Below are 15723 nucleotides of genomic sequence, written 5' to 3'. Positions count from 1 at the left end.
GCATTAATTTTAGAATAATCCTTCTTTCAGCTACATAGAGATAGGGTGGTACTGTGTACCAAACCTAAATTTCTTCCAAAGGTGGTGTCTCAATTCCACCTTAATCGAATTCCTGGTATTTTTTCCCCAACCTGACTCAGTTACGCAAAGGACTCTACACACCTTATATGTAAAATGAGCTCTCGTGTCTTGTATTGATAGAACCAAATCATTTAGGAAAACACAACAACTCTTTGTTGCCTTTTCAAAACCATACAAAGGAAGGGCCATTTCTAAATCCGGCATTGCACATTGTATTCTCGAATGTGTACAAGCATGCTATGCTAAAGCAAAAAGACTTTACTTGTTCCTCCTAGATTGCTCTCTACTCATAAAGCAGTTGCTTCAAAGAATTTCCTAGGTAATATATCATCACTGACCTATGTAAAGCAGCTACATGGTCTACACCACATACATTTGTACTGGCCCCTCAACAAGCCAATGTAGGCCAAGCAGTTCTGCGTACATTGTTTCAAACAACTGCAACCTCCACGGGTTAGCCACCGCTTATGGAGAAGGACTGCTTTACAGCCTGTGCTAAGCGTGTGTATCTACAACAACGCATACCTTGAACGGAAAATGTTATGTTCGAGGCATATGAGCTGCAGATTACACACTTGTGAATAGATCACCATCTGGTGTTGGGCCCGGATGTTTACAGTTGTTTTTCCTCTTGGAAAGTCTTTGGAAGTCACGAGGTCGGTGACTCCTCCTTTGGATCGTATTGCGCATGGGCTTCGGCTCCATCCTCCAAATTTTTTTTTTCCGCCATCAGGCTCAGATGTAATCTTCGCGCTCCGGTTCCGAACAGCTTCCAGTTCGACGATCGACGCGCAATCCTCACCCCAAATTTGCGGTATTGTTTCGATCGCGATCTCCCCACTCGACTCGCCTCTCATCGGCAACACCTTCGGTTCCAGTCGTCGACGGCGGCCTTCGGGCCTACCCAAGCTCTGATCCTGGCTAATGGAAAGGACTCCATTTAAAAAGTGCCCTCGATGTGGGTCCAAATTCCCCCACACCGATCTCCACGAGGTGTGGAATCTCTGCCTCTCCCCTGAACACGAGACTCGAGACTGTCCGGCGTGTAAATCCTTCCGGTCCCAAAAAACTATTCGGGACCGAAGAGCCAGAAGAACCATGGCACACTCCTCGACGGCGATCCCGGACGACATCTTCGGGGAAGGCGTCGACGCTCCAGAACAACACACCGACGAGGGACTCGTCAGCGCATCCGAAGCTGACGATTCAGATTTGGAGGACACCACTCTGGCACAGAGGGTCATGAGTACTAATCTACCCTCCACCCCCTCCCCACACCCTCACCGGCACCGAAAAAGGCTTCGGTCACGCCTTCGCTTTCGGGCCTAAGCAAGACCAAAGACACTGCTTCCCACACCACACCTTCGGGACCGGTAAAGAAGCCAATTAAGCCTTCGGGCGGCTCGGGCTCGAGCCAGCCCACCGTCGGAGCCGATAAACACTCTTCGGCACCGAAAAAGAAACCGCCCTCCATCTCGACACTGAGCCCCACACCGAAACACTCGGGGTCGAAACCCAGCTCCTTGGCACCGACCCCATCTTCGGTACCGACAAAAGCACACAAGGCCACCGGCACTTCGAAGCTAAAATCCATCTCTGCACCTACTAAACAATCGGAGCTTTCCAAGCATGGTTCCAAACAACGAACCAACACCGATAAACCTAAGAAACCAACAGCCCCGACGCGTTCGACGCCGACGGACCAACCAACCTCTCCAGAACTATTTGCACCGGATCCCTTACAAAAAACACTAAGGATCCCAAAACTGGACATTTGATGCTCTCTATCAAAAAGAGACCGTTAGAGAAGCCTGCTCCGCCTCCACCTCCAAAAAGGAAGGACTCTGCTACCTCCCCTTTCAGACTACATTCCCCACCTCATCATTCCCCGACCCCATCCCCGGATGATGATGATCAAGGGGATCCATATGATGACATGGGGGATGTGCCCCAAAATATACCTACAGGGGACACCACTCCCACAGGATCCCCAGACCCATGGGACGATTATAATATCCCTGATATCCCTAACGTCCCACAAGATGATCTTTACCCTTCCAGACCTTCTCCACCAGAAGACTCCTTGGGGTTCAACCATTTACTGCAAAGGGCGGCACACTACCACGGGGTAGATTTACATACCGACCCAGTGGAGGAGGATTTCCTCCTAGATACATTTGACACCACACATAGGACCACCTCCATATTGCCTATGCTTAAAGGTGTTATAAAACATGCGCCAGAGATCTTTAAGGACCCAGTCAGGGCCAGGGTCATTAACCCGCGCATTGAAAAGAAATATAAAGCCGCCCCAACAGATCCCTCCTACATCAGAGGGCCAGCGCCACTAGATTCCCTGGTAGTATCCACAGCACGGAAAAGGGCCAACTCACAGGCGTCAAGCGACGCACCACCACCTGACAAAGAGTCTAAACTCTTGGACGCATCAGGCAAGCGTACTGCATCTCAAGCGGCCAATATATGGCGTATCGCCAATACACAAGCACTACTAGCGAGGTATGACAGGGCCCATTATGACGAGTTAGAAGCTATAATGCACCATCTCCCTGATAAATACAAAGCTAGGGCCAATGAGCTAATTCAGGAGGGCAAAACAATTACTAATACCTCCATACGTTGTGCCTTAGATGCAGCAGACACAGCCTCTAGGGCCATCAATACCAGTGTCCTCCTCCGTCGCCATGCCTGGCTAAGGATATCAGGTTTTAAACCGGAGGTACAAGCCTCCATCCTCAACCATCCCTTTGACCAGGAACATTTGTTTGGCCCAAAAGTGGATGACGCCCTAGAGAAAATAAAAAAGGACACTGACACAGCAAAATCCATGGGAGCCTTACAATCTCACCCTCCCAGACGCTCCTTTCGCCGCTCTTCCTTTCGGAGCACATCCAGAGGCTACTCCTCAGACACCGCTTCCACTTCATACAAATCCCCTACTCAGTCCACCTTTACAAGGGGTTACCAAAGAGGCGGCTACAGGGGCAACAATAACAAAGGCAGAGGCAAAACAAACACCGCCCGCTATGCCACCGCGCCTACCCAGTGACTTCCCTCCACTTCTCCCAGACCATCCCACTCCGGTCGGGGGCAGACTCCAACATTTCCTTCCGGTCTGGACTACCATCACCTCAGACAAATGGGTAACACAAATAATTCGGTCAGGCTACTGCCTAGAACTAATATCTACCCCCCCAAACATTCCACCCAGACAACGCCCAATGTCACTAGAACATCTACTGCTACTCAAGCAGGAGGTAATCTCCCTCCTAGACAAAAAAGCAATAGAACACGTTCCTACCAACCAACAAAATATGGGGGTCTACTCCCTATATTTTCTCATACCAAAACGGGACGAGACTCTACGGCCCATCCTAGACCTTCGGCCCCTGAACAAATACATACACTCAGACCATTTTCATATGGTGACGCTTCAGCAGGTACTTCCGCTGCTTTCCCAAAACGACTTCCTCACCACTTTGGACCTAAAAGACGCTGCTTGGGTGTTTATGCAGCTAATAGGGATGATGGCCTCTTGCATCTTCATAGTACCTCACGCAAGACTCCAGATGCGTCCTCTCCAAGAGTGCTTAGCGCGCCAATGGAACCAGGCCCAGGGTCAATTAACAGATCTGGTGTTGGTAGACGGTCGCACCCATCGCTCTGCAGTGGGGGACCACCACAAACCTTTCCACAGGTCGACCGTTCCTGGACCCGGTTTCCCAGATAGTACTAACCACAGACGCATCACTCTCCGGCTTGGGAGCTACATCTCACCGTGCAGGGCGCATGGACACCTCAACAAAAGTTACTCCACATCAACCATCTGGAGTTACTAGCGATCTTCTTAGCCCTAAAATCTTTTCAAACACAGATTTCAGGCAAGGCAGTCCTAATCCGCATGTACTATATTCAAAAACAAGGCGGCACACACTCTCTACAGCTCTCTCAGCTAGCACAGAGCATATGGAGATGGGCCATACCCCAGAAAATCTTTCTCCTAGCTCAGCATGTCCCAGGAGTCCAAAACACTATGGCAGATCTGCTCAGCAGACAAACGCAACAAATCCACGAGTAGGAACTCCACCCACAAGTTCTACACCCGTACTTTCAGATGTGGGGGCATCCACAGATAGACCTCTTCGCCACCCACGAAAACACCAAATGCCTAAGCTTCGCCGCCAGATATCCACACCCATTGTCCAAAGGAAATGCGATATGGATGAACTGGTCAGGCAGATTTGCGTACGCTTTTCCGCCTCTCCCACTCATTCCACTAGTGGTGCGCAAACTACAGCAACACTCCCTCACACTAATCCTAGTAGCTCCAACTTGGGCCAGACAACCGTGGTACACCATACTGCTGGAACTATCTGTAGTACGGCACCAAAAGTTACACCTCTTTCCACACCTCTTAACCCAGAACCATGGAGAGATCAGGCACCCGGACCCAGCTCAGCTCAACCTTGCGATCTGGCTCCTGAAGTCCTAGAATTCGGTTATCTAAATCTTCCCCCTGACTGTATGAACGTCATCAAGGAAGCTAGGCGACCCACCACTAGAGCGTGCTACGCCACCAAGTGGAAACGTTTTGTTGTCTATTGTCACAACAACACCATCAATCCCCTAGACGTCTCCATTCAACACATCAAAGGCTACTTACTCCACCTACAAAGGTGTAATCTAGCCTATACGTCCATTCGCCTGCACCTCGCAGCTATAGCGACTTACCTACAAAACAGGCAACATCTATCACTCTTTAGAGTACCTGCCATTTAAGCCTTCATGGAAGGCCTTAAAAGAATAATTCCCCCCAGAGTGCCACCCTCACCTGTGTGGAACCTAAATATCGTTCTCACCAGACTAATGGGGCCTCCCTTCGAACCATTGCACAAATGTGAACTCCAATTTTTAACCTGAAAACCCGCTTTTCTCGTAGCCATCACTTCCCTCAGAAGGGTCAGTGAGATACAAGCATTTACCATTCAAGAACCTTTTCTACAAATGCACCATAACAAAGTTGTTCTCCGTACCAACCCAAAATTCCTCACTAAAGTCATTTCTCCTTTTCACCTAAACCATTCTGTAGAACTACCAGTATTCTTCTCGCAACCACAAACTGTTGCAGAAAGAGCTCTACACACACTAGATGTCAAACGAGCCTTACTCTACTACATCGACAGAACACAACCTTTCCGTAAGACCAAACAACTGTTTGTCTCTTTCTCTCCACCACACAAGGGCAACCCCATCTCCAAGTCGGGGATAGCTAGGTGGATTGTCAAATGCATTCAGATTTGCTACCACAAAGCAAAACGAACGCTATCCGTTCCCCCTAAAGCCCATTCTACACGTAAAATAGGGGCTTCAATGGCTTTTCTAGGAACCATCATATTAGATGATATCTGCAAAGCAGCTACATGGTCAACACCGCGCACTTTCACTAAACACTATTGTGTAGATGTGCAAACTAAGCAACAAGCTAGTGTGGGCCAGGCTGTAATCAAAACATTATTTCAAACCACTGCAACAGATAGGTGGTCGCCGCTAACGGTGGGTACTGCTATATAATCTATGCACAAGTGTGTAATCTGCAGCTCATATGCCTCGAACGGAATATGCTACTTACCAGTATGCATCTGTTCTTGGCATGTAGAGCTGCAGATCTACACACGCCCACCCGCCTCCCCGGCTACCTTTATCTGTTCCAGTTTATCTTATTTAGATACAACACACATGGGCATCTTCACTGTTTATTACTACGCTCCATCATTTCCCTGCTGGCGAAAAACAATCTGAGGATGGAGCCGAAGCCCATGCGCAATACGATCCAAAGGAGGAGTCACCGACCTCGTGACTTCCAAAGACTTTCCAAGAGGAAAAACAACTGCAAACATCCGGGCCCAACACCAGATGGCGATCTATGTACAAGTGTGTAGATCTGCAGCTCTACATGCCAAGAACAGATGCATACTGGTAAGTAGCATATTCCTTACCCAGTAAGCATCTGTTCGTGGCATGTAGTGCTGTAGATACACATCTGCACACCCTACTCCCTGGACACCTGTGTTTGTTTGCAATTACTTTGATCAAATATCACAAATCCTTTAGCATGGGCATCTTGCTAGACTACACTATACTTCACATTCCATCCTCACCCGCCTAGCGGGAAAACAATCTAATAATGGAGTAGATGACCATGCGCATTACCAGCAAGAGGAGGATTCGCTCTACCTCGCGATTCGAAAGACTTTCTTCAAAGAAAGACAACTTGCACACATCCCAGCCCAACACTAGAGGGCATGATTGGGAATCTACAACACTACATGCTATGAAAAGATGCTTACTGGGTAAGTTACATTTTGCTTTTCTTTCAATTCCATAGGTTTTAGCAATAAATGTGTCACCAATGCATGTTAATAAAATCTCTTTTGAAAATATTGTTCAATGCATTCGTCAGTCATAGCGTTATAATGGAGGTCAGTTTTTTCAGGTCAGTCAGGTTCGACTGTTTTTCATAAAACATCTACCAGTTTCAGATTATGTAGAATTTCTTGAGCATGTACTTATGTTTTCTTTTTTGTTTGCTGCAGGATTCCAAAGGGACTAAGTGAAAAGGTGTTTACAAAAACTGAACAGATGTCTCAAGCGTCAGAAGAGCTTCAAACCCATGGTAATCTAAAGTGCTAAATATACAGTTAAATTAACTTATTTTAATTACTTTGTTATTTGAAAGCTGATTATTTTCTCTTGGCACCAAATTGCTCTATTTATTCTTATTGTCCATATAGCAGTGCATTGGTTCAAGAGAGAGAGAGAGAGAAAGGCAAAAAACATCAACACTGAGATTGACACAGTGGGGTCAGTCTTAGTGGCAGCATTTTCCTCCAGTTATACTCGCTGTTAATCAGCTGTTCACTAAACCCAGCTATCAAAAACGAGGCCCTTAACATCATTTTGTTTTTCTTTTCTTTTTTACAATCCAAAATTAAACTAGTAATACTTCTCATGTTTTCACTGTATACTGTGCCTCTGAGATTCCTGTTTTCTTCTCAGCCCTAGTGATGCTATTTGTTTCCTACGGTTAGATTTCTGTGATAATGATATAGGGGCATCGTTCTCAAACACATTATGCATTCTTATAAAGCGGGCTTTATCCAAAAGTGTCAGTGTTGTATACATATAAATGGGTGAAGTTTAACTTCCTCATAATTACATGGAACAAGTGATCAAATAAGAGAACCAAATGAACTGTAGGCGAGAAGAACAAGTTCAGAAGGGCAAGGATGAAGTTAAGCATAACATATACAAGTGTGAGACCGGGGATTCGAGGACATTTTGGTGAGAAGAATAGATGGGACATCTTGTTCACTTGGACTTTCAGTAACTATCCTTGAGTAGCATCATAGCACAATGCAGGATTAATGTCCTGGAATATAATTCCAGGGAAGGTGATGTCTTCACAAACATCTTTAATTGCGGTGTCTTCTAAATCAGCACAAGACTTAAGGTAACGCAGGCCTGTGTGTAATTATAAGTTTCTCTCCTTGCCTATAAATTATTCTTGTGTGTGACTATTTCAAATCAATTTCTATTTCTTCGGTGTTGAATAATATTACATTCTATATGTAGTATAACTTATTTCTTGATACATTGTAGACTGTTTCAATACCATTATTAATAAAATTTAGAAAACTGTTTCTTTCACAATATGTTTATGGTGCAAATATCAGTCATGTGCAGCAGAGCATTGTCCAACAGTTTCATGATACAAAAGGACACACAGCACATGCAAAATACTGAAAATAATCCTAATGCCACACCATAGTAGAACAAGCAGCAACAAGGAATTCAATTTGAGATAACCCCTTTAAATGTAATCACTTAACAGAAAAGGAGGCTATTCCTAACTGAATTGTTTTGTGGGATGGATATCCGAATAAAGGGGTTAAGAGAGGCAATAAAGATGCAATCTTTGGTACTCTAGCAGTACATGTTAGATGTGTCTTATGTGTTAGGGTCAGCGTTTTTCGCAGTATCACAAGAAATGCTTAGCATATGGTAGTTATTACAAGCCAGTTAAAATTCCTGTTATTTCCATATCCAAGAATTACCATTTCTTGGAGTCCATATATTTTCAGATGTAGGGAAATGACAGATTACAATTTTTGGGGACTACGATGAGGTAATTGGTATTTCTGTGTCAATTGCCACAAGTTTTTCACATAGTTTCTAGCAACACAAAAAGATGATGGACGGAATGTCATTCACCCCAGACCTGGGTTAAAACCATCGTGTTTTTTGCTCACCATGCCTCCCTAGATTTGCCTTTGCCATATGCAAATCAGTCTTGAACCTGCTCCCCATGGGAACAGTTCAGCCCGAACTGCCAGGCTAGGTCCTCCCTGGACCGGAAAACAACCAACCTAGGACCGGTTTCGGGGTATCACCCCTCTTCAGCCAGGCTAGCTTGAATCCAATGGCATAGTGAGGATGGGACCCACGTCTTTGCATACCCTTCCCACTTCAGGGCGTCCATAGCAACAGAAAAAGATGATGGCCAGAATGCTGAATGGTAACAAACTTTCACCCCCAGTCACAGATCTGGATTAAATCCATCATTCTTTTGCTCACCATGCCACCTAGTTTCTCACAGACATTTTGGTTGTTCTAAGCAGCTAAAATCTCTGTGGGAAAAATTAAAACATAATTTTGATCGGCCCAGTAACGACCGCTACCTGCTGATCTGAATTTACAGGCCACTCCTAATGATGGCTTTTAAAGCTTTGATTAGTTCTTGTTGTAGGTAGTAACATTGTAACTGAAACACAGTAATTCACCAGAAAGACTGAAATACCTGGCAAACTCTTTAAGCATTGCATTAACAAATAGTCTTGTATGCAATTGAGAAAATGACTAAGATATTTACAGTTGTAGGCAAAGTATTACAATTTCTGATTGATACTTCTGCTTGCAGATTCCTTACGTGTTGAATATCCCCAGCCGCGGGACTAGAAACAAAATTCTTTGTTCTCCTCCTATTCTGAGGAGAGCGCTGGTTCCATCTCAGCACCAGAAGCGACCCCAGAGTGACATCACCAGAGCCATTTAGCACCAGCCCAGCACACTGACATCTATTCCCCCTTTTTCTCACCTTAGGATGAGGATCTGAATGTGCTGTACGTAATTTTTTATGTTTTCCTGTCTTTTTCACACGGATTTTTCTCAAATTCTTCAATGCGGTGGGTAGAGATCACCCAAGAAGCCTCCCCAATTGAAGCCACATAATCCACACATCCATGGGCCCTTTTCTGAGCCCTTCACTGCCGCTACCATTTGCGGTGCTAACTCTGATGCCAGTTTCCGGTCCCTGGATCCGTTCCAACGTATCTCCTCCTTCCTATGATGACACTGTTCATGTGGACTTCCATCACCTCTTATGCGCCATTGAGCCCCATCGATCCATTTGGAGCTCTGTATAGGTTCCCGCTAACAGGTCTAACTTATTCACCATCCCGCAACAGCGTTCCCCTCTGGGATGCCCCTGGTACCAATCATATTCACTCATGATGCCAAGCCTTTCAACAGTGTCAAACCCTGTAGTTGTAGATGCCTGTCCTGGTCTCATTGTTGAATCTTGTCCCAGTCCCACTGTCGACTTTTGTTCCAGCACCCTCAGCACTGACTCAGACACTGCCTTCAGCACTAGCGGACCTCAGAAACACTAAAGGACCAAGGCAATCCTTCAGAAGGGGAGCACAGATTGGCAGAAGAGACCAGGCACAGAGGAGTTCCTTAGCCAGTTAAACACCAACAATTTTCACAAACCATGAAGAACATTTTTAGATCGAACTCAGACTCTGCCCAAATGCTGGACCCAGTCATGCAGTAATGAGGCTGCAAATTACCTGCCCGCAGTCTTTGGAAACTGCATACTGCTTCTGTTTTCAGAATCTCAGTGGGATCAATACAATCCAGAGTTTAAGATGGAGTACCTTATAGGCCCTGCTCCTTCAGAAGTGACATCCTTCCATGCAGTTCTTAGGAAGGCAGCAGAGGTATTGGCCCACTGCAGTAGCGAGGTCCAATATTTTGACTGATAACCTGCCTCAGCAATATCAGAACTTCTATTGCTCTTCAGTGATGACCAGCTGGAGCAAATTAAAGCTACATCGGAGAAGCCTTCCTCAGTCCTGGCTGATAATTAGCTTATTGCCAGGAGAGTCAGCCCTGCTTTAGGGTACCTAGCCGTACATACCTCCTACCCCTCACCAGAAAGTCTGTTGGTGCTGGCAACATCTTGCATGAAGCAGAATCAGTATGCATTTCCTACAGCCTGACCCGACAGAGTCCAAATGCTAGAGGTTGTTGATAAAAAGGTTCTCTCAGTTGGCACCTTGACTTTGATGTCACGAACACAACCTGTCTTCTCACCAGATGTGTACATGCATTATGAGCGATGGCTATCATGGTGGTTCCATGTCTCCCAGACTGCCTTAATGACCGCTTTGCTAAGATGGTGAAGGGCTGCGCAGGTGCCTTCCGTCAAAACATCTTGGCAGGCCAGGAAATGGTGGATTTTGTGGCTGGAGCCTTGCAGTCGTCCATGGACCTGAGGAGGCACATTGGGCTTCGTTCCACCAAAGTTTTGGTGATGTAACGACAAGCCTCATAGATATGCCATTCGACTGGTCTCACCTGTTTAGGGCAAGGATGTTGTGGCCCTAGAGAGTTCAATGTAAGAAGCGCTATTGCACACTCTCTTGGTCTCCTACCACAGGCCCTGGCCAGAATTTTTGGGGCTTTTCAAAACTCTTTCAGTAGAGTAATACCTTCCAGCCCATTTAACGGCGCAACTAGTTGCTGCACCAGTACAGGGGCAGAGGCAAAGAAAGTAGTCGTAAAATCCAGCCGCTTTCTTCATTCTCCCCCTCTCAGCACCTGGAAAGCCACTTTAGTTTCATTTGAAGGAGCACATGAGGCCAGTTGGGAGACAGGTATCCTCCTTTCTTCAAGCCTGGAAGGCCATAAGATCAGACCATTGAGTCCTACAACTGGTAGAATATAGGTATGCCGTACCTTAACAGACTCCTCCCCAGACCTCACCCCCAATTTCTTCAGTCAGAGGATCATCTAAGGATCCTGCTGCAGGAGGTGGTAGCCCTGCTGCATTAGGGAGCTGCTGAATTGGTTCCAACTAAGGAAATTGGACAGGGGTGCTACTTCTAATACTTCTGGTTTTCAAAAAGAACAGGAGTGTTTGCTTGATCCTATACCTCAGAATCCTGGACTCGTTCCTCGCCAGGAAAAGTTCAAGATGCTGTTACTCATGCAGGTTCTTCTGGCACTCAAAGCAGAAGACTAGACTGGATGTGTCCCTAGACTTCAGGATGCTTACTTCCACATACCTATTCTGCAGCCTTACAGGAGGTACTTTCGTGCCATAGTAGGGTTTACTCCATACGACTTTCCTGTCTTCCGGTTTGTGACTGACATTGCCACTTCAAACCTTCATCAAATTGATGGCGGTGGCACCTAGACGACTGTTAGCTCAAGGCTAACTCATCACAGATGGTGTTGGATCTCCTGCAGGCAGCAGTGTCCCTGCTGTTCGACTTGGGCTTTTCCATCAACGAGTTCAAGTCTCACCAAAAGCCCTATTTGCACCTTCTGTTCATAGGGCATGTACTGGACGCAACATTCTTGAGAGCCTTCCCTCCTCATGGACATTCAGGATATGATTCTGATGTTTCCGAAGGAGTCTGTTTCATTTTTGATGGTTGTTCGCTTGGTAGGTCTGCTGGCTTCCTGCATCCTCCTGGTCACATACTCATGCTAGCACATGAGGGCTCTCCAGAAGTGTCTTCTTTGGCCGTAGTTTTACATGACTATGTGTTGGATACCATCATGATCTCCGTGGCACAGCTGCGTCTGGACTTGTGATTGATAGGTGGCGGAGCACCTATCCTTGTGCCCTAGTCCATCATTTACTACAGAAGCAACAAGCCATGCATCCACCCTTGGCTTGGGTGCTCCTTTGGAAAAACTGGAGATCATAGGCCTTATCAAGTGTTTCACATCAAACTGATCGAGCGGTTATGGATTTAGCACTCACACAATTCCACCCGTCCCTTTGTAGCTTGTCTGCCCAGATCTTGAATGTCTGGTAATCTTTCTGGTGAATAATCTACCTGCTGATTCCTCACCGATCCAGCCAACCTCCCCATTATAAAGGATGGTCGTAGGCCATTAAAAGATCCAATTTAGTTTGTGCATTGAATTTCCACATAATTAGTTTGCTGCTTTCTTGTCTCTGCCTCTAAAGGTATGGGAAAAAAATGGATGCTGAACTGACCTGTGTGTGGCAGAGAAAGCACGATATGGCTCCGGTGATGTCACTCTAGTGTTGCTCCTGAGGTTAGGCCAGTATCCCTTACAAGCATAGGAGAGCCACAAACAATATGATTACTGGGTAGTCTTGTTTTTAGGTGGCGAGCATTCCAAGAAAAAAGAACAGATGGGCCAATATTCAAACTTACTGTGCCTTAAATATCTCTATTCTGTTAAACATTAGCTTATGTAAGGGCTAACCATGCCACGCCATCAAATGACAAAGACATTTAACATTGCAAAGCAAGGAATACTAATTGATTATTGGACTGTGACTGTAAATTGTGGCAAACCCTTCCATTCACTCTACAAACTTTAATGGTGTATACTGCTATTAGGGAGTGCCCCTGCTTGTGTCTATGTCTAGAGTAGACTTAGAATGCCATAAAGACTCCTAGTAAAATGGTTTTTAGGACAGGAGTTGAAACGTAAGATTTAACTTTGTTCTGTTTGTAACCAATAAATGCTCAGTTCAATCTAACTCAGTATTGATTTTTTTAAGGCCTGATTTTGAGTTTGGTGGACGTGTACTCAGTCACAAACCTGACTGATATCCCGTCGGCCTTACTTCAAATGCTTTAAAACAAAATGCACTTATAATAAGGTGGACCTGATATCCGTCAGGTTTGTGATAGAATACCTGTCCGCGAAACTCTAAATGAGGTCTTTAATCTCTTGAGTGCGGCACATGTCACATGCAGATATTTGATTGTAAATGTTGTTACCTCTCATCTGGTCATTGACTTCTAATCCACCCAGAAATAAAGTAAGATAAATAAATAGCTTACTGCTTATTTAAAGATGATAATATGCCTTAGTCATTCTTTTCATATAGCACCCATTCTACCCAAGAAATGGGCCACTGTGCTAATGTAAAGAACGATTCTAAAGATTGGAATCTCTTTACAATGAAACCAAAATAAGAATTTAAGAAAGAAGGCCTAACAGATCTCATCAAAACATAGTTGGGGGTAGCACTAATATATTGCAGACTTCAGGTGGGAAGATTTAGGGGAGGAAGAAAAAGTATAAGCGGAATTAGCAGGGTCAGATGAATGCCAATGTAAAGGGCCTCTGAATAGTGGACAGAACATGGGAGGCCGGTAGTAGGGGAAAAGATTGTGAGGGAATATGGCCATGAAGAAGGGGTTCGATTACTGGGATAGATATTGGTTAAGCAGATGTGTTTTTTACCTTTATTGTAATTGTTTGTTGTCTTCTTCCCATCTTAGTTTTCTTCAGGTAATTGGTGTCAAATAAAGTAAGTCTTATCTGAAAAGGACTAGGTTGCAGCAAATTGGGATTTAAATATTTTGTCAGTCTTGGGACATCTTTAACCCTTATGTTTTTGTTTCCACCGGATATTTTATGGTAGAGTTAAGATAGGTGGGTTGTCGGTGACATACATGAGACAAGAACTCTTACATGTTATTTTACAGTCCAGGCATAACCTGTGATGATCTTTCAGCACTTATTCCATATTGCAATGCAAACCTCAGTGTCCTTTCCTTTGTTGTATTTCTGTTACTGTTTTTTCATGTTATTTTTTTTTCAGCTAAAACACAGTTACAACAGGTTTTATTTTCGTTCACAGTAAATTTCCTTTGTGTTTCAGGGGACAGACCTAGAGGCAAGAAAAGAAAAATGCAGCAGGAGTGCGATGATGAAGATGCAAAGCCACACAAGAAGCTTACATCAAAGGAGGTGCGGTTAACCTTGAGTCAAAACACATGACAATAAGCACGGCACTGCACTTTTGAGTGTAGCACTTGAATTGCCTGTTCTCTTCAGAACATTAAAAACAATAGTTATGATTTGACTTGATTTCCAAAGATTCCATGTTGTATTGCGGAAGCTGAGCTTCCATAAAATTAATGGGTCTTGTTAGACCTGCCAAATCTAGGGTCTGCTCCATGGCTTACCCTATATATTGCACTAGCTGGTATCAAATTTCAAACTGTTTCCCGCTAAGAGCTGGTACAGTTGAGGAACCGTGCCTGCAAAAGCCTCTACTTTATGTATACAGTGGGAGTGGTATGAGATAATATGAACATCAGTGAAACATGAATGACCGCAAACAAACTAGTGAGCAAACTAACTTCATGGCATGGACTTGAAAGCTGCCATTCAGCTACCAAGTGTGGCTTCTGTTAGTTGATTAATGAAGCAACCACGGTCCAAACTGACCTAAAAGGAAAACTGCTTTGCAGCTTGGTCCACAGGCTGCATTGACTGAGGGAATATCCTCATCCAGTAATTCCTGCTAGTATTGATGTACTGTAGATCACTTTGTAAGTACTTGCTGAAAATCAGTGTACACACTAGGCATACAAATGAATGAATCTGGCACTCATACATAGCATTGGCCACAGATCTAATATTCTACCCGTTAATCATGACTGTGGATATCTCACTTGCTAGGCTGAACATTCCAAAAGTCACGTCTGATTCATCCTAACATATACATCCTAAGAACAACAAATTGTTTTTTTTTCTTTTGATTCTCTTTCCTTTGACATTGTTTTTGTTGTTTATGTGTTTGCAGAGAAGGCGACTGGACAGGCAACAACAAACTAAGAAAGTTGGCGTTCGGTATTATGATACGCATAACGTGAAGAACAAGAACAGAAATAAGAAGAGAAAAGACCCAGAGGCACAGAGAACCAAACAAAAAAAGTTCAAATCATAATTATAAATTAAATATTTTTGTGGAATAAAATTATTTTAAAAGCAGAATGCTCTTGTTTTTTTACTAATGGCTTAAATAGAATGGTTCTGATCAGATCCAAAATGAGCGGTTTTCAGACAAGCACCTGGTCTTTTTGTTGCAGGAGGTGCAAGCTTTCTTGACCAAAGGTGCCATAGAGAAGTTACTGGTATTGGAAAGATGAACTGATTGTTACTCCTGCTATTTCCACATGCTGAAGAAGGACTGGGCTGTTCATCCTATTTTAGATTTCCACCTTCTGAAGATCTTCCTGCGGGTAGGCAGATTCAAGATGCTCACACTGGGCATGGTTGTGTCTGCCCTTAGTCCCAGCGACTGGATGATATCCCTGGACCTGCAGGATGTGTATTTTCATGTACCTGCCCTGCAGTCCCACAGGCTTTACCTATGGTTCTAGGTAGGCCAGGATCATTTGCCTTCTGCATGCTCCCCTTCTGCCTCACCAGTGCCCCTTGGGTATTCACAAAAGTGACTGTGATGATGTGACTGTGGTGGTTGCAACACAC

The 15723-nt window shown here is 44.7% G+C and overlaps 1 protein-coding gene across 1 annotated transcript in view; it reads left to right on the top strand.

Annotated features, from left to right (window-relative positions):
* GNL2 (G protein nucleolar 2) overlaps positions 1–15225 on the top strand; it is a 147467-nt gene extending 132242 nt beyond the window's left edge. The window contains exons 14-16 of the mRNA XM_085647901.1: positions 6693–6772; positions 14105–14193; positions 15035–15225. Of these exons, the coding sequence (XP_085504027.1) occupies positions 6693–6772; positions 14105–14193; positions 15035–15178 (313 nt within the window). The 3' untranslated portion in view covers positions 15179–15225. The remainder of the gene's footprint in view (positions 1–6692; positions 6773–14104; positions 14194–15034) is intronic.
* The last annotated feature ends 498 nt before the right edge of the window (positions 15226–15723 follow it).

Source organism: Triturus cristatus, chromosome 3_2 (assembly GCF_964204655.1).
Source record: "Triturus cristatus chromosome 3_2, aTriCri1.1, whole genome shotgun sequence".
NCBI lineage: Eukaryota > Metazoa > Chordata > Amphibia > Caudata > Salamandridae > Triturus > Triturus cristatus.
The sequence above is the reverse complement of the archived record's forward strand: the minus strand, read 5'-3'. Positions and strand labels throughout refer to the sequence as shown.